The sequence below is a fragment of the Brienomyrus brachyistius genome, chromosome 23, assembly GCF_023856365.1.
Source record: "Brienomyrus brachyistius isolate T26 chromosome 23, BBRACH_0.4, whole genome shotgun sequence".
NCBI classification, from domain to species: Eukaryota; Metazoa; Chordata; class Actinopteri; order Osteoglossiformes; family Mormyridae; genus Brienomyrus; species Brienomyrus brachyistius.
In genome coordinates, this window is record NC_064555.1 from 4,702,368 (window position 1) to 4,727,935 (window position 25,568).

The 25,568-nt window shown below is 53.5% G+C and overlaps 1 protein-coding gene across 7 annotated transcripts; it reads left to right on the forward strand.

Moving 5' to 3' along the window:
* On the forward strand, window positions 1-23,662 carry LOC125718837 (E3 ubiquitin-protein ligase UBR5). Of its 7 annotated transcripts, XM_048992970.1 has the most exons (59): window positions 1-260; window positions 6,333-6,377; window positions 6,455-6,536; window positions 6,699-6,775; window positions 7,691-7,810; window positions 8,007-8,262; window positions 8,367-8,526; window positions 8,729-8,878; window positions 9,475-9,686; window positions 9,918-10,034; window positions 10,192-10,302; window positions 10,397-10,551; window positions 10,650-10,767; window positions 10,864-11,048; window positions 11,132-11,241; window positions 11,468-11,580; window positions 11,973-12,116; window positions 12,195-12,306; window positions 12,398-12,552; window positions 12,633-12,830; window positions 12,910-13,120; window positions 13,309-13,435; window positions 13,567-13,718; window positions 13,803-13,898; window positions 14,428-14,551; window positions 14,632-14,729; window positions 14,818-14,972; window positions 15,056-15,147; window positions 15,235-15,381; window positions 15,490-15,608; window positions 15,788-15,914; window positions 15,993-16,131; window positions 16,210-16,370; window positions 16,491-16,730; window positions 16,806-16,929; window positions 17,015-17,126; window positions 17,217-17,348; window positions 17,694-17,951; window positions 18,031-18,296; window positions 18,386-18,597; window positions 18,824-19,057; window positions 19,149-19,222; window positions 19,309-19,481; window positions 19,591-19,704; window positions 19,875-20,092; window positions 20,177-20,297; window positions 20,382-20,727; window positions 20,815-20,902; window positions 20,986-21,130; window positions 21,228-21,358; window positions 21,446-21,506; window positions 21,586-21,767; window positions 21,852-21,936; window positions 22,058-22,213; window positions 22,325-22,438; window positions 22,595-22,739; window positions 22,832-22,917; window positions 23,024-23,260; window positions 23,472-23,662. In XM_048992970.1, the coding sequence occupies exons 1-58, from the start codon at window positions 199-201 to the stop codon at window positions 23,234-23,236; spliced, it is 8,460 nt and encodes a 2,819-aa protein (XP_048848927.1). In that variant the 5' UTR covers window positions 1-198; the 3' UTR covers window positions 23,237-23,260; window positions 23,472-23,662. The 7 variants fall into 7 exon arrangements, with proteins under 7 accessions (XP_048848927.1, XP_048848925.1, XP_048848931.1 ...); XM_048992968.1 differs by having other exon boundaries at window positions 23,024-23,662; XM_048992974.1 differs by having other exon boundaries at window positions 17,724-17,951; window positions 23,024-23,662.
* Window positions 23,663-25,568: the final 1,906 nt, after the last annotated feature.

Below are 25,568 nucleotides of genomic sequence, written 5' to 3' on the forward strand. Positions count from 1 at the left end.
CTTCTATCTGCACGAACGAGCACTCAGCGGAGTGAACGGCAGCACTAAGATGGCGGAGTGTGGCTGAGGGGGCAGCACATTAATTCCCTGCTTTTCGCGTTTTAGTCGAAATATACGGATCCGCGCCGCATTGTCGGAGGGTGAAAACGACCGAAAGGTCGTAGTTGGAGCATATTTGACTCGATTAGGACAGAAGTCATGACGTCTATCCACTTCGTGGTTCACCCGTTGCCTGGGACGGAGGAACAGCTGAATGACAGGTATGTGTTGCGGGGAAGCGCCGTGAGGCGCTGTGCTGCGGGGTGTGGTAACCCACTCCAGCGCCGGTTCCTCTGTTAGGTCTGGTGGCTATGTTCACACCAACCCGACCCGGGCGGGGCGCGACGCCGAGGCCCGGTGGGGTGGTGGTGGTGGTGGTGGTGGGGGGGGCGGAGAGAGCCGTTAGAGAGAGCGGCCGAGGCGGACAATGCGGTTTGGGGGATGGGGAGCTAAAGCGAGGGAACTACCGCGGGGCCAGCCCAGGACGCGGGCCCGGACGGAATGCCGACAGCCTTCCCTGCGCTTGGTCAGGGCTATTCCGCCGAAATACGGCTGCTGTCGCACGTCCAGCCCGCCCGGGCTTCCGTCGAAAGAAAATGGGCCAGGCATTCGTTAGCCGGCAGAGGCCTTTAGCCGTGGCGCTCGGGGACCGGAAAAAGCCGAATTCGCTCCGAGAGATGCGGTAAACAAGGTCACACATGTAGGGGCTCTGCCGGCGGGTCGAGCTACCTTTCGGTGCTGCTTTGTTCGCGTTTGACACTGGCTGGGTGGCTAGCCGTCTTTGGATGGGCTGTTCGGCGCGTCGCCATGGTGAACCCCCCTCTCAAAGCTCCATTTAGCGCATGGACGTCGGCTGGGGGTGTTCATGTCGGTAGTGATTTATGATACGCGAGTCCCTTGACACTGACGCATTTTACGGCGTTTTACTTCGTTTACGCAGCGTTTTTTTGTCTTTAGGGTGTTTCAAGAGTGTGGTTAACAAGTGAAACGTCAGGACTAACTGGACCTTTTAATCCGGTCGCCTTCGTTGCCTTCACGTAGATCGTGCTCCGGGTTTGAGATGGTACAGCAGAGGTCCATTGACGGGGATTTAAACTGGGGCTGAGCCCGAGCGCCAGAGTGTGGCCACGAAGCTGAGTTCAGGCGAAACAGCGCGGGTGGGGATGGGTCAGCTGCATCCCTACCTGTGTGTCTAGTTGGAAAAATAGAGTGCCACAAAAGTACGAGATGGATGTCCGGTAACAGTTGTTTTGACTACGAGTGGCAGGTGAATATAAACCGCCTTTTTCATTTGGTTGGATTGTCACCAAATGAAATAATTTATGTTCTGCATAGTTTCGTAGGTTTGTGTGTAAATGGATGACTTGTGGTTCTCTCTTATATTGCCTGTCATTTCGAGGGGATTCTTAACTGGAACAGCTTTGCATAGTGGCCCTGCCGAGCCTGTCACTGCCTGCTTCAATTGAAACGGTCCTAAAATAAGCAGACATGAGCCCAAAGAGCTAAATGGTGCTGTTAAGGTGATGTTGCTGAATGGAGTTTGGCCTTATTTAGTAAATTCTCTGATTTTGCTGCAGGGATGATTTTTATTCATGGTCTGTTTACCTTTGATAAGTCATTCATGCTGTTTGTTAGGCGACAACTGGCCTGTAAGGAAGTGAAATTCAGTTGTTTGACAGTAGGTTATAGAGTGCGTTGTGCTTTGGTGTGGCTCTGTCCCCAGAGGTCCAGTGTTCTCAATTGGCACTGTAAGGGTTCCCCCTTTCTCACTGGTACCAGGCGCTGTGTTTCTGTAAGGCCGCTGGTCGCTTAGCGTCAGCGAAACCTAATTTATCTCCTACTGCGCACAGAGCAGTATCCCTGCAGGGCTGAGTAGTGTGCTTTCATCCACACACCCGCAGTCGGTCATTTGTCCACAGCTGTAGATTCTTCTGTTGTTCAGGAGAATTGATCTGAACTTCAGCCAACACGACTCAAATGCGTGGCCTGTAATTTTGCCATCTAGCTTTAAAAGTTAACTCTCTTTAAAAGCAGAGTGTCTTCTGATTTTTAATTTTGCTCCATACGCACAGCTGGGTACTGATGACAATCTCCAGCCGTGATTTTTTTAGATGTTAGTCATATTTGTCCTTAACCCTATTCCTTCCTTCTATTTGTTGCTGTCAGATTACATCAGTTTAAATAGGATAGTGAAAAGCAACATATACCATGAAATACTGACCCAAAGTCCATATATCTCTATACCCATCTCCTCGGGCCCAGTGCCCCTGGATTGTGTGCCTTTCCTTATGGGCTGCCTGTGCTCTGAACAGAGTCATCGTGTGTGTGAGGACTGGAGTAAGTGCTCATCTCTTTTCCTTTTGATTTGGAGACTGGGCAGCTGCTACCTTATGGTGGCCTCTTAAGTGACTTCTCTTATGTGGCCACATGATGGTGTTGACAGCATCATTGCTGAAGCAGGCAGTATCAAGCCATACACCGCTGCTGCAAAATCTCCTGTGACCTGTATGAGCATTCTGCTGATCTTTCCCTCTTGCATGACCTATGTAGGTTTCTCCACACCATTTCCAGTCACTTTGAAACTATTTATAAATACATTACCTTTAGAAGAATGCCTAAAGACAATGGGTAATTTGATGAAAAGGTGAAGGTTAAAAATGACCCGACCTCCTAAGCAGGGGTTGTTAACTAGAGATTGACTAATATGGGTTGTTCGATGGCCACTGCCTTTATTTGGTGGGGGGGGGGGGGTGATGGCCAATATTAGGCTGATTTTTATTTTAAGTAGAAAAACAACAAATAAATAACACATCTGCTTAACTTTAAATATTGACTTAACATTAATGACACAGAAATACTCTGAATGTTAATCACACTGTAAACAAGGACATGCGGCAAGTATTAAAATAAAACAATGATTTAACCACATTCGGTGCCATCTCTTTGGCGTTTCATTATTTAGTTTCTGACGAAAGTAACAAAACATTGTTTCCAGATTGAGATCGTTTCGGCTGTGTGGCAGTGTTTATCATAAAGTGAAACTGATGGAAGTGGGAAGAATTAAGAAGAATAAATTAGTCACATAGGCTCCCTACTGTAGGTGCTGATAAACCACACTACAACACTGACAACGTGAGTGCTCTGCCAGTCATGTGCGGGCATCTCTCTCAGCAATGCAGTCTGATTAATTGGTAGATGCTGACTACAATAAAATGCTTAAAAATCAAGCCTTTTTTTTCTCTCTCTCTGGTTGATCGATTGGTCAACCTGTAGTGTTAACATGACTGGCAGGCACTAGGATACTTGCTCAGTGCTTTGACATCAGATTTGTATTCTGGGTATTCCACATTAAAATCATAAAGGTCTTTCTCATCCATTGTATTGCTTAAAACTTGTCTTGGTTAAGGTACTTTAACTCTGAGTTCCGCAACCACTACTCTTAAGGTGTCTCTAATCTTGGGTAGTAATGCTGCCCATACCATTCGCTGGGTAAGGGTCCTCTCTTTCTTTGAATGTGTGAAATGGATCACTTTGATCTTCCTCACCCGTGGGTATATTTGGTGCTCCTTGCCCTTTGTGTAGAAAATATTCCTTAGGTTGACCTCAACACCAGTTAGTCTGTTGGAAACAGCCGCACACACTGTGGATTTGTGAAGATGCAGACACTCCCTTGTGCAAAAGTCACAGGCTCTGCGTTGCTGTATTGCTCACCACAGAGTTGCTGGAGAATAAATGCGAACACTGGAATGGCAGTGATCTTGGCAACCCAAATGCATCACTGCTAAATCACCACTAAATAAGACAGGGGTGTTGAGAAGGTGAAATGGGGCGGCCTGTTCTTGTACAATTTATAGAAATCTCCACAAAATACTGTGAGCTAGGCTTTAGCATATAAGAAGCAGCCGATGCAGCTGTGGCCCACATTACCTAGCCAGGTTCAGTGAGCAGTGCTGTTGCCTAGCAGCCACTCCTGTCCTGCTTAACAACTGCAACCCCCTCAAGCAAGGTGATTGCTAATCTGCTTACTGCTGTGTTTTCATTAATGTGCCATTAAAATGAAGTTAACAATTAGTTTTTGACCAGGACCACTGCTTTTGGCCAGTAGATGTGTTTCTGATCATACGTTTCAGATGCTTTCTATTCCATTTCCTTTAACACTTGTCAAACTTTGTAAGCTTCTTTGTCCAGATGGCGGACAAGCCTAGACCGACACAGGGAGCGGAGAGACCAACCCTGAACCACAGACCTTTCGAATAATGTTGCTCTATTCAGAGCAGAAGCCTTTCCACTGTCTTGCGACTTTGAAGTTCAGTGTGTGCGTGTGAGCTCTGAGTACATGTGTGTTGTCTTAATGTTGGAAGTACAGTAATTACACATAAAATTAATAATATTGTCAGCCTATATCTTAACCATAGGGATCAAAATGTCATTTATGAATCTGTTTTTCCTGAGCTCAGAGCTGCATTAGTCTTTACGTTGGTTATATCGCATTCACAATGGTGGTCACGGTACTAACACACACACTTTGTTGAAACACCCTCTCGGTTTCTTTCTGGTTTGGTTTGAGCTCAGCAGTAGGTCTATTCCCAGAAACCCCTATGACTTTAACACATAATCTCTGTACTTTTATATGAAGCATTTATAAATGGATTTGTTACTTCCTCTCAGGGAACAAGCTGTGGTTAACCTCTTAGTGTTGCGTATCAAACTTGAGGCTATTTAAAAGTGTTTACTGGATAAGTGGCCTGTTAGATTTGGCTAATAACAAAAGTAGGTGGGTAAATTCATCACAACTTGCTGTTCAGTATATGGATTTTTGCCTGTTCCTCATGTTCTTCTGGGTTCTTTGGTTCCTTCTATGTATGAGTGCATGCAATGTCATGGACTGGCATCCCGTCTAGGATGTACCCTGTACTGCCTGTAACAGCCTCCAGGCCACCATGTAACCCTGACCAGGATAAGCAGTTATAAGATAGCTGGATACATTCATTAAGGTGGGCAAGTGTGGTACATGCCAAACTGTGGCCCATAAATTGCAATGCTGGATTGTATTAATGAAGTGTAGAGTCAAGGCGGAAAGGGATCATCCAACCAGAGACTGGTGTATTTTGACATCCCTTCATTCACTCACTCTCAGTACAGAAGGCTGGAAGACCAGAGCATGTGGTGCATGCCCGGCAGAACATCCCCCCCAGTCCTCCCCATCTCGACCTGTGCTCATGACTGGTGCCCGGAGGCAGCTCAGCACTGAGCAGTAATTGGAACAGATTAAAGCAATCCGGAACGGGGTCACATTCTCATTTCAGTGGGAGAGTGACCTGAAACTTATAGCTGAAGTGCTTCCACAGCGAAAGTCGGTGTCCTCTAGAGCAGTGTTTCCCAACCTTTTTTGAATTGTGTACCCCCTGAGAGATTTTCTCATACCACAAGTACCCCCTTTGTCAAATGTGTTGATGATTCAATAAAAGTAGAACGTACAACTGATTATCAAATTTAAAACATTTTATTAAATCTCCATAACTTGAACATTTAATTCATTAAGCAACACATCCCAGATAGATTTTCTTTCTATACCAGGGCACAGCTAATGGAATGGCTGATAATATTTACCCATCATCAGGGAAATTTAAATATAAAAATTTTTTCCACGTACCCCCTGTAATGTGCTCGCGTACCACTAGGGGTACGCGTACCCCCGGTTGGGAATCACTGCTCTAGAGGCCCAGCCAGAGTCAGAACCTCAATCTGGCCAGATCTGTGCAGGGCTTATGGGTTGTTGTCCACCCCTGGTCAGTAGTGAACGTGTCAGCTGTGATAGTTTGACTTTGAGGCGTTTTGTAGGAATGGGCGTAATTCCCACTGCTGAGCAAACCCACTGCTGGCCTGTAAAAATGAATTACGCAGCTGGAGCTCCTGCCAAGGCACTGGCATTCAAGTGGAGCGGAGGTGGAAAGCAGCTTTGTTTTCGCTTGCCCTCACTGACAGAGTGTTGGATGGGAGGGAGATGAGGCTTCCTATATAGGGAATTAATAGTAAGCCACCATTTCTTACATAGATGGTTCAGGCTGAGTAGGAAGTTACTTGTCCGTTCTTCTAGTTTGACCATGTGACACGGTTAGTGTCTTTGGTTAACTGATGTACTGTACATGATACATTTGTGGCTGATAGCTTAAGGTGTGAAACTCTGCCGTGATGCAGGGCCAACTACCTCCCCATCATCGCTGTGTGGCTTGTGTGTCGTCGTGTGTAGTAATTGAGTTCCTCAGCTTCTATTTTTTTTTTGTCTTTTACAGACTGCGGGAGGTGTCAGAGAAACTCAACAAGTACAACTACAGCAGGTGAGCCGAGCCGAGCCGGTCTGTTCTGGCCAGGGCTCCCGCAGGTGAAGATGCTAACGTGTGTCTTTCTCCCGCAGTCATCCCCCACTGAATGTGCTGGAACAGGCCACCATCAAGCAGTGCGTGGTGGGCCCGAGCCATGCAGCATTCCTCCTGGAGGTAACTGGGCTCCGCTGACGCCCAAAGTCATGCACATTTCAGCTCGTTACTGCTGACTTATTGGTAACGGCAGTGATATTTCCATGGAATCTCTGGGTGGTTTTCTAGTGGCTTCACAGGGTCTGTGGGGGGGGAAGGTGTTAATGAATGTACTTTTTGTAGGATGGCCGAGCTTGTAGGATTGGATTTGCAGTGCAGCCAGATCGCCTGGAGCTGGGGAAACCGGACACCAGTGATGGGTGAGGACATGGACGCCTGCCTTGCATGTACACAAAGAGAAATCATGCACATTCTTCTGTGTATTCTAATAAGCTCCAGATATGTCAATTTATGAGGTTCGTGTGTGCGCGCCCCCCCCCCCCCCCCCCATCCAACTAAATATCGTTAGTTCTAGTGTGCCAGCACTCTGTGGTCGGTGACAGTTGCCTGGCGTCTGACTCATTATCCCTTTTTTAGAGGGTCATGGTGTGCGACAGACTGTGTTCTGTCACTCAGTCCGGTGATGTCCCCTTATGGAGGATGTAATGTGACATTTGAGTGTGGGATTCCTGACCTATCGGCATAATCGTGGGCGAGCCTCTAGGTCTCCTGCCTATGAGCTTCCCTTTATGGGCAGTCTTAAGTTCTGATAGGACCGATCAGGAGCAGAAATTAAAGAGCAGAATGCAACAGGTGCAACAAGTAATGATACAAGTCTGTACAGTCAGAAGCTGAACTCCCCTGTTTGTACGGCAATAATGTGTTAATGTGTTTCGGCTTTAAAGCCCAGGGGGGCCCTGCTGGTGTCAGTCTGACACATCCTGCTCCGATAAGAGGCCTGACATGTGGCCCGCACCTGCAGATCAGTCTCGCGAAGTTTTGGGTGCAGCTCACTCACACACTCACTCGCCTGGCTTATGTAATTATTTTTACTTGATTGTTTTGGGATGGTTAGAGAAGCGTCGGCACGCTTTCCTGGCAGCATGGACTGTTACGCAAAAGTAGGGAGGTCTACCTCCCCGAACGCCGTAGCTACTGAGGCCTCAATGTCTCTCTGCAGTCCTGAGGGTGTTGCCTGAGCGAGTCTCCATGCCCCCCCAATTCATGCCAAGCTGCTCAGTGACATTTTGGGGGGATTATAGGCTTGTAACTCATTTCCCATCTTTTATTTTCAGTTCAAAGCTGAGCAGTGGTTCAGGGACAGGAAGGAGCCCCAGGCCTGGCAGGACTAGTGATCCGCCCTGGTTCCTCTCTGGCTCTGACACACTGGGCAGACTGGCAGGCAACACCCTTGGGTAAGTTTTGGCAGGGCCGTGGCTAACAGCCTGAGCTGACAGCAGGCACATTCAGGTTCTGGGGGTCAGTGGTGTCGGTGCTGGACAGTCTTGACGCCGTTTGAATGCAAAGGACGGTCCTCTGTGGTCCGAGGGGCCAGGCACATCTGTTCCAACCTCTCGACCTGTGTCTCACCTCTGGGCTTCGTCGTGACAGGAGCCGCTGGAGTTCTGGGGTGAACGGTGCGGCCACAGCAAGCGGAGGAGGGGCCGGGGGTGGCAGCAGTGGTGGCACCGGAGGTGGAGGAGGAGGAGGGGGCAGCAGCTCTGGCCGGTCATCGGCGGCGGCGCGGGATTCCCGCAGGCAGACCAGGGTGATCCGCACGGGAAGGGAGCGAGGCTCCGGACTCCTGGGCAGCCAGCCGCAGCCTGTCATTCCAGCCTCCGTCATCCCCGATGAGCTCATCACCCAGGTCAACCCCCAGCGTCCTTGAGCGCTCCCCAGCATCCCTGGGCTTTCCTCCCCTCTTGCCAGAACCCGATGAGAGTTTTTGCTTTTACCTTCTACTTCTTCTAGGCCCAGGTAGTTCTCCAGGGGAAGTCCAGAAGCGTCATCATCCGGGAGCTCCAGCGTACGAACCTAGACGTGAACCTGGCTGTCAACAACTTGCTGAGCAGAGACGACGAAGATGGCGACGATGGCGATGACACTGCCAGCGAATCCTACTTGCCAGGAGGTGTGTGAACAGCTGGGTGGAGCAGCCGGCCCCTTGGGTTTACGTCACCGTGGTCTTCCTGTTTTATCATGTCCTGCTCTTCGCTGCAGCTCCTTTAGGACGTATTCTCGGGTAGTCAGAGCAGCGTGTCGTTCTGCCGCTTGACAATGTGCGCCGCTTCCCAGACGCTTGTGTAAAATGTTTTCCTGTGTGATGGTCCCAGAAGACCTGATGTCCCTGCTGGATGCAGACATCCACTCAGCCCACCCCAGCGTCATCATCGATGCCGACGCCATGTTCTCTGAGGACATCAGCTACTTCGGATACCCCTCCTTCCGGCGCTCCTCGCTGTCCCGGCTGGGCTCCTCGCGAGGTACGTCGTGCTCCGGGGCCTCTGTGCATGGATTGAGCTTCTACTTCCTTACACTGAAGCAAACCAGAGAGCTTACAGCTCACTTTAAGTCATAACTGTCATTTTACCGCTGTGCTCGTGGTAGTTACATAGACCCGTTTTTTTTTTGGGTGACTATACATTAGCCTGTTTGTAAAATGCTTGCCCTCGGGAGGCATACCTTAAGCCACGCTGCTGGCTGCCGTGACCTCCATAAAGATGAGTGCGGCCACACGGTAGGTACAAGCTGCCTTCGGTGTGCTGGATGATTGGCTGAGGTGAAGTACCATGCATGGGCAGGGTCCCAACCTGCAGTGAGCCCTCTGAGAAAGGCCCGCCAGGCATCACAGACCCCCTCCCGCATTTCTGAGACTGGGACAGATTTATTTATTTTTTTTTGCTGTCTTCTGATGCCCCAAATTGGTCTCTGCATGCCTGAACCTCGCAGTACCCCGTAATGCCGCAATTCACCGTTACTTTTCACATCTTTATCTGCTGCAGTCTTTCATTATTCTGAAGGGTCTTTCCCAGAGAGTGGCTTATTTTTATCCCACTGGTGTGACCCCATTGCATACCAGTTCTCCTTCTTCCCTTAGAGCGAGACTCGGAGCTGTTGCGTGAGCGTGAGTCTGTGTTGAGGTTGCGTGAGCGGAGGTGGCTCGATGGCGCCTCTTTTGATACGGAGCGAGGCTCCACCAGCAGGGAGGGCGAGCCCGGCCTGGACAAGAAGAGCATCCCCTTGCAGAGCCCCGTCTCCCTGGGGGAAGACCTCCAGTGGTGGCCTGACAAGGTCAGCTGTTTGCACGTCTGTCTTGTCAGTTATATGCATTGTATTCCATGTCTCCTTTGCTGGTAATGTCCGTTTTCAATCTTGTCATGTGTTTTGTGTTTTTGTAATATTTCTACACCTCCCTGAAGTGGATGTATTGTGTATCAGTCTTAAGCAGGTTATCCCTGCTCTGAGTTTACTGCAGTGGATAGTCACATTGTGTTTATCCTTCCTGTCTTCTCTCACTTGCAGGACGGCACCCGGTTCATCAGCATCGGCGCTCTTTACTCTGAGCTCATAGCGCTCAGCTCTAAAGGAGAGCTCTACCAGTGGCGATGGAGTGAACCTGAGCCCTACCGCAATCCACAGGTACTTTGGTCGTAAGTGCTGAGCCATTGAGGAACCTGGTTCATTGACTTGATGTATCAGAGGCTTTAGTGGATCTGCAACAGATCCAGAGGGTGCAGCTGCCGTGTCGGTTGGAGACCTTGTATAAACATGGCATCTGACCTTCTCTGACCTGCAGAACCCAGCAATTCACCATCCGCGCTCCACCTCCTTGGGCCTAGCCAACGAGAAGATCACTCTCTTGTCGGCTAACAGCATCAGGGCCACTGTGGCGACGGAAAGCAATAAGGTCTGTATCCCCCACCCCCCCGCAGAGTGTCAGCCTGCTTGTCGGCCCATTCCACCTGAATGAGATGTTACTGCTGTTTTTGCTGCATGTTTAGGTGGCCACCTGGGTGGACGAGACACTGAGCACAGTGGCGTCAAAGCTGGAGCACAGCGCACAGGCCTTCCCCGAGCTGCTGGGGGAGCGCGTCATCTCCCTGCACTGCTGCGCCCTCTACACCTGCGCCCAGCTTGAGAGCTGCCTCTACTGGTGGTGAGTGCTCCTCTCTGGCTCCAGGCCATGGGTCTCGGGACTGGGCCTTGTGGCACTCCCGACACTAACGGCTAAATGCTACGCTTTTGTATCCTCAGGGGGGTCGTGCCTTTTAATCAGAGGAAGAAAATGCTTGAAAAGGCCAGAGCCAAGAATAAGAAGCCAAAGTCCAGCACTGGCATCTCCTCCATCCCCAACATCACGGTGGGAACTCAGGTGAGGTGACTGGGGGGAACTTTTCAGTCCAAGGGCAGGTACAGCATGCTCAGCCTGATGTCTGATTACTGATTGGCTGGACCTCCTGCTCTCCAGGTGTGCCTGAGGAACAACCCCCTGTACCACGCGGGCGCCGTGGCCTTCTCCGTCAGCACGGGGGTCCCCAAGGTGGGCGTCCTCATGGAGTCTGTGTGGAACATGAACGACAGCTGCAGGTTCCAGCTGCGTTCTCCGGAGAGCCTCAAGAACTTGGAAAAGACCAGCAAGAGCCAGGAAACTAAGTAAGAAGGCAGCCAGCGGTCCATCCGTCCACCATTATAGCGGCTGACCGTGGATGGGCACTGATCTCTATCTTCGCTCATAGGACAGAGAGCAAGCAGGAGTGTGTGAAGACCGAGATGGGCCCCCCGCCTTCCCCAGCCTCTACCTGCAGCGATGCGTCCTCCATCGCCAGCAGCGCCTCGCTCCCTTACAGTATGTCCTCAGTGGGCTGGGCAGGGACGCCCGTCCCGTCCCACCGCCCTCACACGAGTGGCGGCAGCTCCCTCCCGTGTCCCTGCTTTGCCAGCAGGCTTGCGGGTACCGGGGGCGTGGGCAGCTTGTAAACGTGTAAACATGACCAGTCCCTTAATCTCAGTATCTCTCTCTCCCAAGCTGTGTGTTACCTGTGTGTTCACTAACCATGTGCCATGTGTCACAGAGCGACGGCGCTCCACCCCCGCCCCCAAAGAGGAGGAGAAAGTCAACGAGGAGCCTTGGCCTCTTAGAGAAGTGGTTTTTGTAGAGGATGTTAAAAACGTCCCTGTTGGAAAGGTGTGTGAGACGCTCTGTGGCTCGCTGCCGGGCGGAAGGCGGTGGCATCGATCGCTATCCACTCATTTTCTTTTATTTTTTGTTAAGACTTCATCCCCGATTGGGAGGGCTAGCAGAGTACGACGTATGCGGATAGCCGAAATATTTAAAGTGTACTTCAGTCGTGTTTATACTACTGTTACAAATTGAGATGGATTAGACTCGCGGCACGTCGTGAAATGACCGGTTGATTTTTTCAGTCAAGTGTTGGTAAAGAGCTTCGTCTCTGAGATTATAAAGGTGTGCGTGCCATGCTTTCTGCTGTCTGCTCTTCTCTCTGTGCTGTCGTCACTGTGTGACGTGCTGTTTCGATGACCCAACATTTGCACCAGCTCTCCTCTTTTGAACTCAAGGTGCTAAAAGTCGATGGTGCGTATGTTGCTGTGAAATTTCCAGGGACGTCGAGCAGTGTGGGCAGCCAGAGCGCAGCTCCCTCTGACTCTGACCCGTCCTCACTGCTGCAAGACTGTAGGCTGCTCCGAATAGACGAGCTACAGGTACGCGCCCCACCCACCAGGGATCTTTGCCCCGGAGCCTTGTCCTGACGACTTACATCCTGCTCCCTGTCCCTGCAGGTAGTAAAAACTGGTGGAACTCCAAAAGTTCCTGATTGCTTTCAGCGCACACCTAAAAAACTATGTATACCTGATAAAGCTGAAATCCTGGCGGTCAACGTCGACTCTAAAGGTGCCACGCTCACTTTTCTGCATGCGTTTCCTCCCGAGAGGGTTGCATCTTGATAGCGGTGCTGACTGCCATTTTTGCACCCCCCCTGCAGGAGTCCATGCAGTGCTCAAAACAGGCAGCTGGGTGCGCTACTGTGTGTTCGACCTGGCCACAGGCAAGGCAGAGCAGGAAAATAACTTCCCCACCAGCAGCCTGGCCTTTCTGGGGCAGAACGAGCGCAATGTGGCCATCTTCACGGCGGGACAGGTGAGCCCCATTGTTCCCATCTACTGGCCGCCCCTACAGTGTCCGCATGGCGCTTTATGCTGTGATGTCGTGTTCCCAAGGAGGCCCCTGTCATCCTGCGTGATGGCAATGGGACAATTTACCCCCTGGCCAAAGACTGCATGGGGGGGATACGGGACCCAGACTGGCTGGATCTGCCCCCCATCTCCAGCCTCGGCATGGGGGTCCACTCCCTCACCAACATTCCCACAAACTCCACCATCAAGAAGAAGGCTGCTGTTGTTATCCTAGCGGTAGAGGTAAGTCTTGGAGGAATTTAAGTTTGTGACTTCTTTTTCCCCAATAGTGATTCCTTACTGATCCTAGCCTTCCACACAGAGGCAGGCTCTGATGCAGCACGTCCTCCGCTGTGACTACGAAGCATGCCGTCAATACCTGGCCAGCCTGGAGCAGGCACTGTTGCTTGAACAGGGTCCCCCGGCCCTGGGCGCCGTGCTGGAGCATCGCTGTGACGGCAACCGCAACGTGCTGCATGCCTGCGTCTCCGCCTGCTTCCCTGTTAGCAACAAGGAGACCAAGGAGGAGGAGGGTGAGTAGTGTCACAGGTATAGGCTCAGGAGAACATCTGAAGGTCTCGGAGGGAGTGGAGTTTCTCGCTTTAGGCCAACCGCAATGGGCGCTCTAATTCGTGTGTGATGTGACGTCCCCTGTGAGATGGACGTGGCCGTCCGTCACTGCTGCGTGTCTCCCTGTGACTTGGCCTCCCCTGTCTTTCAGAAGCGGAGCGCTCCGAGAGAAACACCTTCGCCGAGAGGCTGTCGGCGGTGGAGGCCATAGCCAACGCCATCTCGGTGGTGTCCAGCAACAGCTCCGGGAACAGAACGGGCTCGTCCAGCAGCCGGGGGTGAGCAGCACTTTCTGAGAATGCCTCTGACGTAGCTGGGGTACTGTAGCATGGCGTGAGGCATATGAGAGGCTTGCTGCTGGCCCGTATGGGCAGGGCTGGTGTGTGACCCAGGTGTGCCCTCCCCCCAGGCTGCGGCTGCGTGAAATGATGCGCCGCTCCCTCCGAGCAGCTGGACTGGGCCGCCACGAGTCGGGCCCCTCTTCCAGTGAGCACCAGGACCCGGTGTCCCCGCCCATCGCCCCTCCCAGCTGGGTACCAGACCCCCCTCCAATGGATCCAGGTGGGTGTGGCTGCCATCCCTCGATGCCCTGCCCCCATGCCCTTTCTGCAGGGCACTGACCTGCCATGTTCTCATCCATGATAGATGGGGATATTGATTTCATCTTGGCACCGGCTGTAGGGTCGATCACGACCACTGCTTCCAGTACCGGTCAGGGGCCAAGCACATCCACCATACCAGGTGAGCTCTGGGGGGCAGGCCCTCTTTACTGGCTCACTGATGGGCTCTGACTTTGCTGGTTGGATTGTTTTAAATCAAGCTCATTTTCTCTGTATTGTATAATGGGTGGGCAATCTTATCTAGAAAGGGTCTTTCTGTATTCGGGTTTTCACTGCAACTCCATAATTAAATTACTGATTAGCAGACTGATTGGCCTCACACCTGGGTGTGAACAGCAGACCTAAAGGTTACCCCAAAAACCTGCATACATACCGGCCCTTTGCGGATAAGATTACCTAACCCTGTTTGATCATGTTGGCATGCAGTGCTGGTGAGGTGTGTAGCCAGTCGACCTTGGACCCCAGAGTTAGCAATACCTCTCCTGTCCTGTCTTCCGGTATTTTCCTTTCTTCCTTTCCCTCTTCTCGGTCTCATGCACTATTTTATATAAATGATGTATGAATCGATTTCCACGCACTCCTGTCAAGTGCCTTGGGGCAAATCTTCTGCCTCAGAAATGGATTGAATTGAATGTACTGTCCGTTTGCAGGACCCTCCTCTGAGCCGTCCATGGTGGACTCCAAGGACCGGAAGAGCAACGCTCACTTGATCCTGAAGCTGATGTGCAACAGCGTGGTGCTGCATCCGTACCTCCGCGAGCTGCTGTCAGCCAAGTAGGGGCCGCGGCCGTGGGAAGGGACTCTTTGTAGCTGCGCGTATCTGCCGTGCAATGCTCACGCTGGTGCCTTCACAGGGATGCCCGGGGGATGACCCCCTTCATGCTGGCTGTCAGTGGGAGGGCTTATCCGGCTGCCATCACCGTCCTGGAAGCGGCACAGAAGATAGCCAAAGGTGAGAGGGCCGGTTCCCTGCAGTGTCCACAAGGGGACCTTGCGCCCCTTTGGTACGCTCTGACCGCACAGCTCTCTGTGTGCCACAGGTGACCCAGGCCCTGGTGACAAGGAGGACGCGGACTCCATGTTCATGGAAATGATCTGCCCACCCGGCACCAACCCGGACGACTCCCCGCTCTATGTGCTCTGCTGCAATGACACATGCAGCTTCACCTGGACAGGGGCGGAGCATATCAACCAGGTATGTGAGTTCTCTCCCCACCCCCCCACCCCCAATGGCCCTTGTGACTCTTATGTCCAGTGGCTGATCTCTCTCTCTCTCAGGATATTTTTGAGTGCCGGACGTGTGGCTTGCTGGAGAGTCTCTGTTGCTGCACCGAATGCGCCAGGGTTTGCCACAAGGGACACGACTGCAAGTCAGTTTAGCTCACCAACACCGGGTGACATAACGGATCAGGGTCATGAGGGTTAGGGTGTCTGTAAAGTGGCCCATTTCCTTCCAGGCTCAAGAGGACCTCCCCCACTGCCTACTGTGACTGCTGGGAGAAGTGCAAGTGTAAGACCCTGATCGCGGGCCAGAAGTCGGCCCGGTTGGACCTACTCTACCGGCTGCTCACCACCACCAACCTGGTCACCATGCCCAACAGCAGGCGAGTGCAGGGCTGCGTCCACATTGAGGATGATGCATGATATTTATGTCAGATGTCATGTTATGTCAGCCTGGAGTGGGGCTCATTCTGTGCCGGTTCGTTCCACAGGGGGGAGCACATCCTGCTGTTCCTGGTCCAGACCGTCGCCAGGCAGAGCGTGGAACACTGTCAGTACCGTCCCCCGCGCATCAGGGAGGACAGGAACCGCAAAGCAGCAAGCGCTGAAGGTGTGTGTGTGTGTGTGTGTGTGTGTGTGTGTGTGTGTGTGTGTGTGTGTGTGTGTGTGTGTGTGTGTGTGTGTGTGTGTGTGTGTGTGTGGGGGTTAGTTGGAGAATGGCGGGCAGGGTGCAAGGCTGCGATTTTAAAGCAGAGAGGGACGCTGACCCACGGGCCCTGTGCCATTCAGACTCGGACATGCCGGACCACGACCTTGAGCCCCCGCGCTTCTCCCAGCTGGCCCTGGAGCGCGTCCTGCAGGACTGGAACGCCCTGCGCTCCATGGTGCTCTTCGGCTCCCAGGACAGCAAAGACCCGTGAGTACCGCAGCGCTGGTTCGGCCCAGCCTGGTTGGCATTTCCAGGCGCTGAGCCCCTGCCCTCCTGTCCCTCCAGGCTGAGTGCCAGCAGCAGAGTGGGCCACCTCCTGCCCGAGGAGCAGGTCTACCTCAACCAGCAGAGCGGCACCATCCGGCTCGACTGCTTCACGCACTGCCTCATCGTGAAGTGCGCCCCGGACATCACGCTCAGCCGGGTACCGTCCTTCTCCCAGAGCTCTCGTCCCTCACCCAGACTCCTCCTTCCGCTAACCCCTCTCTCTCCCCTCCCGCAGTTCATCGACACTCTGCTGGGGACTCTGGTGAAAGAACTGCAGAATAAATACACCCCGGGCCGGAGGGAGGAGGCCATCGATGTCACCATGCGGTTCCTGCGCTCGGTGGCTCGGGTCTTCGTCATCCTCAGCGTCGAAATGGCCTCATCCAAGAAAAAAAAGTAGGTGCTGCAGTCCTATGACCCCCCCCCAGACGACCCAGTCTCCCGGCTGGGGGGTCCCACGTGTTGGAGCTTGACATTCCCTGACACAGTCTTCCTCCCTCTCTCTCACCCCATCAGCAATTTCATCCCCCAGCCGATTGGAAAGTGCCGGCGCGTCTTCCAGGCCCTGCTGCCCTACGCCGTGGAGGAGCTGTGCAACGTTGCCGAGTCGCTCATCGTGCCAGTGCGCATGGGCGTGGCCCGGCCCACCGCGCCCTTCACCCTGGCCAGCACCAGCATTGACGCCGTGCAGGGCAGCGAAGAACTCTTCTCGGTGGAGCCGCTGCCACCTCGGCCCTCACCGGACCAGCCCAGCAGGTACGGGGCGGCCCGGGGCACGCGGCGGGCCGCGATCCGGGGGGCGCCGCCGGCTCACGCCCGTCTGTGCCGCAGCTCCGGTCAGCCGGCGTCCTCCTACATGATCCGCAACCCGCAGCCCCGCCGTAGCAGTCAGTCCCAGCCGGCGAGGGGCCGCGAGGAGGAGCACGACGACATGGTCTCTGCGGACGTGGAGGAGGTGGGTTGAGACCCCTTCGCTTACAGCCCGCCCCGGCCTGCGGTGTGGATGGATGCCGTCATGCTGTGCTGTGTTCCTGTGCCAGGTGGAAGTGGTGGAGGGTGTGGCTGGGGAGGAGGATCAGCACGATGAGCAGGAGGAGCAAGCCGACGAGAACGCGGAGGTGGAGGGGCAGCAGGACGAGCACGACGAGGATGGTGAGGGCAGCCACCTGACGACACCATTCGGGCGCCGGTGGCTTGCCGCTGTCGCATGCTGATGGCCTCCTGCTCCCCCCCCCCCCGCAGGCAGTGACATGGAGCTGGACCTGCTGGCAGCCGCGGAGACGGAGAGCGACAGCGAGAGCAACCACAGCAACCAGGACAACGCCAGCGGGCGTCGAAGTGTCGTCACAGCAGCCACTGCTGGCTCGGAAGCAGGTACCCGCTTGGCGTCCCGGTGAAATGCAGCACATCTGTGGGAAGGGACTCTTTCAGTGCACGCAACTGATCACGCCTTTCCTGAACCTCAGTGCTGAGTATAGGGGCAGTTCACCCCAAAACTGAAGAATATAGCATGTTCTTAGCGTGTCGACTCGTGTATGCTGGAGGATTCTCGGCTGCCTGTCATCCTGGCGTACATGTGTGTGAAAGCTGCGTTTCTGCGATCCGGCTGCACGGCCACGGGAGGAGCGAGGCGCGGGACCCCCAGGCCCGGCCCCCCTCCCCCCTGCCTCCCACACTGAACGCTGTCTGTTCTGAACCCCTCCTCCCTCCCTCCCGAAGGTGCCAGCAGTGTTCCTGCCTTCTTTTCAGAGGACGACTCGCAGTCCAATGACTCCAGCGACTCCGACAGCAGCAGCAGCCAGAGCGACGACGTGGACCAGGAGACGTACCTGGTGGATGAGCCGCTGGAACGTACCACGGGCGCCGCCCACGCCAACGGCGCTGCCCAGGCCCCGCGCTCCATGCAGTGGGCCGTGCGTAACGCGCCCAGCCAACGTGCTACCACCAGCGCCCCCTCCGGCTCCTCCACTCCCGCAGGTGAGACCTCCTCCGTCCCCACGTCCCAGCTTGGCTGGTTCTCCTTGGTGTCACTAATGGGCTGATGCTGTTCCCACAGCAAGCTCCACTGGCCTTATCTACATCGACCCATCGAACCTGCGCCGCAGTGGGGCCATCAGCACCAGTGCAGCAGCCGCCGCTGCCTTGGAGGCTGGCAGCTCCAGTAGCTACCTGACGTCAGCCAGCAGCCTGGCCAGGGCCTACAGCATCGTGATCCGGCAGATCTCTGACCTCATGGGCCTCGTCCCAAAGTACAACCAGCTGGTTTATTCCCAGTACCCTGCTGCAGTCAAGCTCACCTTCCAGGACGCCGTCCATCTGCAGGTGCGTCCGGCTCTGTCCCTGGTCCGTCTATTCTGCCAGGCTGTGTGGTGCCCCACTCCACTCCATCACCCGTGCCTGTCACCTTGCAGAGCTATGTGGAGGAAAAACTGATTCCCACCTGGAACTGGATGGTGTCCATAATGGATTCCACGGAGGCACAGCTGCGTTACGGTTCGGCGCTGGCCTCCGCCGGGGACCCGGGCCACCCCAGCCACCCGCTGCACGCCTCGCAGCACGCCGGTCGTCGGGAGCGCGTCACGGCTCGTGAGGAGGCCAGCATTCGGGCGCTGGAGGGCCGCAGGTGAGACAGGCCGGAAGTCAGGCAGACTGTAGGGCCTTGGGGGGTCTTTACAGGCCTGTTTGCTACAAATATAAGTGGTGCGGTCATGGGTTCAAGTCCCATGGTTAGCGGAGTAATCATTTCACCCGTAACCCCAGCTGCTCCAGTTGACCCTGCACTTTCCTCACTGGCATGTCGCTTTGTACAGGAGCATCTTTTATATAGATTACATGTGTGTCTGTTGCAGACGCACTGCCTCTCTGCTGAGCGCACGCCAGGGCATGATGTCGGCGAGGGGTGACTTCCTGAACTACGCCCTCTCTCTGATGCGCTCACACAACGACGAGCACTCGGACGTGCTGCCCGTCCTGGACGTGTGCTCACTCAAGCACGTCGCGTACGTCTTCCAGGCCCTCATTTACTGGATCAAGGCCATGAACCAGCAGACCACCCTGGACACCACGCAGCTGGACAGGAAGAGGTGAGACCCCAGCAAGCATTTTTTTCCCACACGAGCCACACCTTCCAGTGTGCTAATCTTTGTGTTCTCCACAAATCACCCTTTGTCTCAGGACCCGTGAGATTCTGGAGCTGGGCCTGGACAATGAGGACTCTGAGCATGAGAACGATGAGGACACTAATCAGAGTGAGCTGCCACCGCGGTCATCATCCACCCATCATCCATCCATAAACCCTGTGCCCACAGTTCTGGCTCACTCTCCATCTTCACAGGTTCCACCATCCATGAGAAGGATGACGACCCCCTGTCTGCAGAAACGGGTCAGAACCATCCCTTCTTCCGCCGCTCTGACTCTATGACCTTCCTGGGCTGCATTCCTCCAAATCCATTTGAGGTGCCACTGGCTGAGGCCATCCCACTGGCGGACCAGCCCCACCTATTGCAGGTGAGGATCCTGCCTTCTGAACTTTGTCTGACGTGTCCAGCAGGCCATACACATCATGGTACATTAAGTGAAATAGTGCACTGAGCTGTCAGGTCCGATGTTCATGCAGCCAAATGCCAGGAAGGAGGATCTGTTTGGGAGGCCAAGCCAGGGCCTCTACTCATCCACATACAGCACAAGCAAAGGCCTGATGGACATCAACCTAGACCGCAGCTGCTTGGAGGTAAGAGCTGAATACTGAGGCACCAAGTCGGCTTCACACAGTGCCACTGTTAGCTTGCGTGTTTGCTATGCTCAGACTCCCAGTGCAGTCACTGTAGTTGTGAGGCTGAATGTTTGTTAGCGTACAGGTGTCTTGACAGCGTACCGGCACTCCCCATGGCTCTTCTGCAGGTTCTGCCCACGAAGATGTCGTACTCGGCCAACATGAAGAACGTGATGAACATGCAGGCTCGGCAGAAAGCTGGCGAGCAGCAAGCCCCTCCCGAGGACCACCTGGCACCCCCCAAGCCCGGGCCATCCGCCCACGACCTGGCAGCCCAGCTGAAGAGCAGCCTGCTAGCGGAAATCGGCCTGACGGAGAGCGAGGGCCCACCTCTCACCTCTTTCAGGTACGTTGGTCCTTTATCTTTGCAGAGAAAGCTGGTCCTTCCAGTTTGATCGTGTCACTGTAACAGCCATCCCCCCCGTTACAGGCCACGCTGCAGCTTCATGGGCATGGTCATCTCCCACGACATGCTACTAGGCCGCTGGCGTCTGTCTCTTGAGCTCTTTGGACGCGTCTTCATGGAGGACGTGGGCGCAGAGCCCGGATCGGTGAGTCGCAGTCCACTGCCAAGGCGGTCAGCAGAGAGCCTTCTGTCTGCTTCGGACGCCCTGTGAAAGCACGTTTCCCTGCAGATCCTCACGGAGCTGGGGGGCTTCGAGGTCAAGGAGTCCAAGTTCCGCCGGGAGATGGAGAAACTGCGCAACCAGCAGTCCCGTGACCTTGCACTGGAGGTGGACCGTGACCGTGAGCAGCTCATCCAGCAGACCATGCGGCAGCTGAACGCCCACTTCGGCCGACGCTGCGCCGCCACACCTATGGCTGTACACCGCGTCAAGGTCACCTTCAAGGACGAGCCCGGCGAGGGTAGCGGCGTGGCCAGGAGCTTCTACACGGCCGTGGCCCAGGCTGTCCTGTCCAGCGAGAAGCTGCCCAGCCTGGACTGTGTGCAAAGTGTCAGCAAGGGCATGCAGGCCAGCAGTGCGTCAAGCTCCGTCACTCATCTGCATAGGGGGGGGGTGCGTTTGTGCAGCCGAGCCGCATCTGAAACCGTTTTTATTGCCTCAGATCTGATGCAGAGGCTTCGGAACCGGGACCGGGAGAGAGAGCGCCGCAGCGGTGGACTGAGGGCTGGTTCCCGCCGAGACCGGGACAGGTGAGGGTGCTGCCCACTGGCCTGTCGCACTTGCCTCTCTTCCGTTTCGTGAAGACGCTCCAACGTGACTACGTCTCCTTCAGGGACTCGAGGAGGCAGCTGTCTGTCGATACGAGGCCCTTCAGACCGGCATCGGAGGGGAATCCCAGCGATGAGCCCGACCCGCTACCGGCCCACAGGCAGGCTCTGGGGGAGAGGCTGTACCCCCGGGTCCACGCCATGCAGCCGGTACTTATGGCCTGAGACAATCTGGGTTCTCCTGCCCGTTCGAGTCTCTGTCGAGCCTGGCCATTTTCACACGCTGACCTCTGCTCCTGTCCTGCAGGCTTTCGCCAGTAAGATCACGGGAATGCTGCTTGAACTTTCTCCAGCCCAGCTGCTGCTGCTCCTGGCCAGTGAGGACTCGCTGAGGGCACGGGTGGAGGAAGCCATGGAGCTCATCATTGCACACGGACGGTACGGCCTGCAGCCCTGTCTTCTCCTCGCCTGGCCCTCTTACTATAGTGCCCCCACCCTCACTCACGGTCTCCTCCTCCTCTTCAGGGAAAATGGGGCAGACAGCATTCTGGACCTCGGCCTGCTGGACACGTCAGACAAGGCTCAGGTAGGAGTCACTCCGTGATTCACCAGGTGGGACATCCTCCTGTCTGCCCGTCTGTGCTCACTCTCTGGTCGGCTCTCAGCCACAGGACAACCGCAAACTGCATGGATCCAGCCGCAGTGTGGTGGACATGGAGTTGGATGACACAGATGACAGCGATGACAACACTCCGCTCTTCTACCAGCCCGGCAAGAGGGGGTTCTACTCCCCCAGACCTGGCAAGAACACGGAGGCCCGGCTCAACTGCTTCCGCAACATCGGAAGGTACGGCTGCTCCAGGGTTCACTGGTGCCGGTGGAAGTGTGTCTTTGTATGACTGCGGTAAGGTGACTGTTCTTCTTTCCCCAGAATACTTGGCCTGTGCCTCCTGCAGAATGAGCTGTGTCCGATAACCCTGAACAGACATGTCATCAAAGTGCTGCTGGGGAGAAAGGTAAGCGGGGCAGGAGAGTGGCAGCTGCTGGGGTTTGGAGTGAATGGAGCATGGGGTGGGTGGGAGCTGCTCAGGAAAAAGGTCGGCACGACGGCATCCCTGACATTGGCTCTCTGAACAGGTGAACTGGCACGACTTCGCCTTCTTTGACCCGGTGATGTACGAGAGCTTACGGCAGCTCATTCTGCACTCTCAGACGGGAGAGGCGCAGGCAGTGTTCGCTGCCATGGACCTGGCCTTCGCCATCGATCTCTGCAAGGAGGAGGGGTCTGGCCAGGTACACGGCGTGCTTGTGTGAGAGTGCCTGGGGCCTGCAGGCCTTCCGTGGACAGTGGGTGAAGACAAGAGGGTTCTGAAGCAAGCCTGATTGACTGATGCTTTGTTTCAGGTGGAGCTCCTATCTGGTGGCGTAAACGTGCCGGTGACTCCGCAGAATGTGTACGAATATGTGAGGAAATATGCAGAACACCGAATGCTGGTGGTGGCTGAGCAGCCGCTGCATGTGAGTATGGGCCTCCGGGTCAGACCGGCGCTTCCAGGTTTTAGTTCTGTGGGTGTGGTTAGAGGGTCACTTGCTCGGCACCTACACTGCGTCCTCTTATGGTTCATCTCGGAAGCAGTGCTCCTTAAAGGACTGTTACTCTGCTCTGGCTCACAGGCGATGAGGAAGGGACTGCTGGACGTGCTGCCCAAGAATGCCCTGGAGGACCTGACAGCAGAGGACTTCAGGCTCCTCGTGAACGGCTGTGGAGAAGTCAACGTGCAGATGCTGATCAGCTTCACTTCTTTTAACGACGAGTCAGGTGCAGCATTCGTGCGGCTTCCGGCTGAGATCCTAGGGCTTACCTCTCAAAGCACCGCTGTTAACACGCCGACATCCTCTTCATCTCCGCAGGAGAAAACGCAGAGAAGCTTCTGCAGTTTAAACGTTGGTTCTGGTCCATTGTGGAGAAAATGAGCATGACGGAGAGACAAGACCTGGTATGGGTTCCTTCTGGGTTTTAAAGCATCACATGGAATCCATTCCCTCCAAACACTTTATGTAGACCGGTGGCAGTATGTCATTATCTCCCTCATCACCCTCTAGGTGTACTTCTGGACTTCCAGCCCGTCCCTGCCGGCCAGCGAGGAAGGCTTTCAGCCGATGCCCTCCATAACCATCCGACCCCCTGACGACCAGCACCTGCCCACCGCCAACACGTGCATCTCGCGTCTCTACGTGCCGCTGTACTCTTCCAAACAGATCCTCAAACAGAAACTGCTCCTGGCCATCAAGACAAAGAACTTCGGATTTGTGTAGAAGTTAACGAGCGCCTTCTCTACGGTTGTGTAATATTACTAGTTCCATTTTTGTAGAATTATTTTTTATTTGTCTATACTATTTTATGATATTCGAAATGCCGTCAATCCCTGGCGGTAACTCTTATTTTGCGTTGTTTTATTTCTGAAGAAATGTACATTCCTCCATTGAGTGTGTAAAGTTGAAGCCCACAGCACAGCCCGCTTAAACTCTTCCCCTTCATTTTGCCCTATAGGATGAACCCCAGCCAAAGACGACAGCAGACATCTTTAAAATAACATTTCACTGTGATTATGGTTTAATTTTCCCCAACCTAAAAAGAAATACTTAATCTCACTCAACGTTCACTGCTGCCTTTGTGAAAAGTCTGTTTTTCTTGTATAGGGGGAGTAGGGAATTTAAAAATAAACTTGACAATGCAAAATATTTACATGTCTCTCTTGATATTTTGGAAAATCAATGGTGGGAAAACCAATGCTGTTTGGAAATCATGAGTTGCTGAACTACATCTGGTCATCAGACTCACTTTCCATCCATTATCAAGAAACTCATCTCTTCCTCTTACAATTCCTCTACTAGCCTGATGCCTCTTTGCCTTCCCTGAATGTTCTTATGTGGTACTTTTGATCACTGAACAGTCTCATTAGGTTCTTGCTTTGTTGGATGACATGTAGCTTTTGCTCCAGTCCTGCTTACACTTTTATGTGGACTTTCACTGGAAGCTCAGCCTAGCTGCACCTATGCTTAGTCGACTCCTTGACAGCCGTGTGTTTGTAATGTGCTATTTGCCTCGCATGTAGGTCGCTTTGGACAAAAGCGTCAGTTTAACTAAGGAGTAACTAAAAGTAAGTCAGTTTAACTAAGGATCTCAGGTCAGGTTGAGGAGCATGCACTAATGCAGTGCATTGTCACAACAATAAACACCTTGGGATCCTGGTTGGACATCCCAGGCAAACGTAGTCTAGTCCCGCCCTCCAGAAATGACCGTCTACCACAGCAAAGTGTTACTTGGGTGTCCCTTCGGCATGACCTAGCCGATCGGGTCTTCGGCAATGAGGATCCTGCGAGCCAAATCACCGTTAGTGAAACGCGCCACATGGCCGTAGTGCCATACCTAACGCTCCCTCACAATGCAGGTAATGTGCCTCATTCGGGACTCCTCTAGCAACCGCTCATTTGGCACAAAGTCAAACCAGCGGTACCCAAGGATTCTCTGAAGAAACACTGTACCGAAGGAGTCCATTCTTTGTGTCAGACCACTGGGTAGCGTCCATGTCTTGCGGGCAGATAGCAAGACAGGGAGCACCAGGACTCCAAAGACTTGGAATTTAGTCCTCTTGCCACGATATCAAGAGCACCACACACCACTTTCCAGTGACCTCTTGACCTCTCATGCTCTTCCAGTCCGTCTACTGACTTCATATGAACAGTCTCCAAGGACAGGAATGTTGCTGCTGAGGTAACTGAACCTCTTGATGAAGTCAGCATTCCTTCTGCAAACAGACAAGACTGCTGATTGCCTGTGTCCAAGAGGTTATTAAAGGCCTGGATCAAGGATGTGTTTTGTTGGATGTGTTAATTGTGCTATTTGTAGTAAATCTCTATTCATTACTGATTGTACAAATTTTGGATGACTGTGTTACTTGAATAGTACATATGTCATTTTCAGCAGTGCCAGTCAACCCATTAAACGACATAAGCGGCTACCAGTTGATTTGTCTCGCACTGTATATGCACTTAGAACAATGGTATTCAAACCGTTTTGACAGGGCCGTCCTAGGGCGGATAAATATGTCCTGATTGCCCCAGCCATTCACACACATAGATCCCACTACCTTGTGAGAAGGAAGGTATATGTTTTCCTGCACAAAGTATATCAAAGTCCAGAAAATTTTTGGATGCTACAAGCCTCTGAATTTTAAATATTTCTAATAGTTATAAGTATATCTGTTCCCACCTCAAATCCCCCACAGTTCTCCGCTTTTTCCCCACACGTACGCCCTCCTTTACGTCCTTCGCGCTTCACAGTTTGAATATATTTGCCTTAGAAGAACTTGCGCCCTCTGCCGTTCTAGCACAGAACAGCTACACAATGCTGCAGGGGGGGGTCGCCGGTGATGCTGACCTAGGGCTCTACATAGACTTCGACAAGCACTACATATCAAACTAAAACAACTCTAATGCTGCAGACATCTTTCAGTTATATTTGGATGTCTTTTCTTTGCGTGCGTTTACGCGCTTAACGTATTTCCATAGGAATGCGTACCTTACGTACATTTTACGTATTTACGTACGCATGCGCACGTTACTTGCCTTTTTTGCGTGTTTGTAC

Bases quoted from the DNA above. Each gene is read 5' to 3' on its own strand.
- LOC125718837 (XM_048992968.1), top strand. From the start codon at position 199: ATGACGTCTATCCACTTCGTGGTTCACCCGTTGCCTGGGACGGAGGAA. The intron at 6,776-7,690 runs GTGAGGACATGG...TTTTATTTTCAG, and splicing joins AAACCGGACACCAGTGATGG to TTCAAAGCTGAGCAGTGGTT. The intron at 12,553-12,632 runs GTGAGCCCCATT...CGTGTTCCCAAG, and splicing joins CCATCTTCACGGCGGGACAG to GAGGCCCCTGTCATCCTGCG.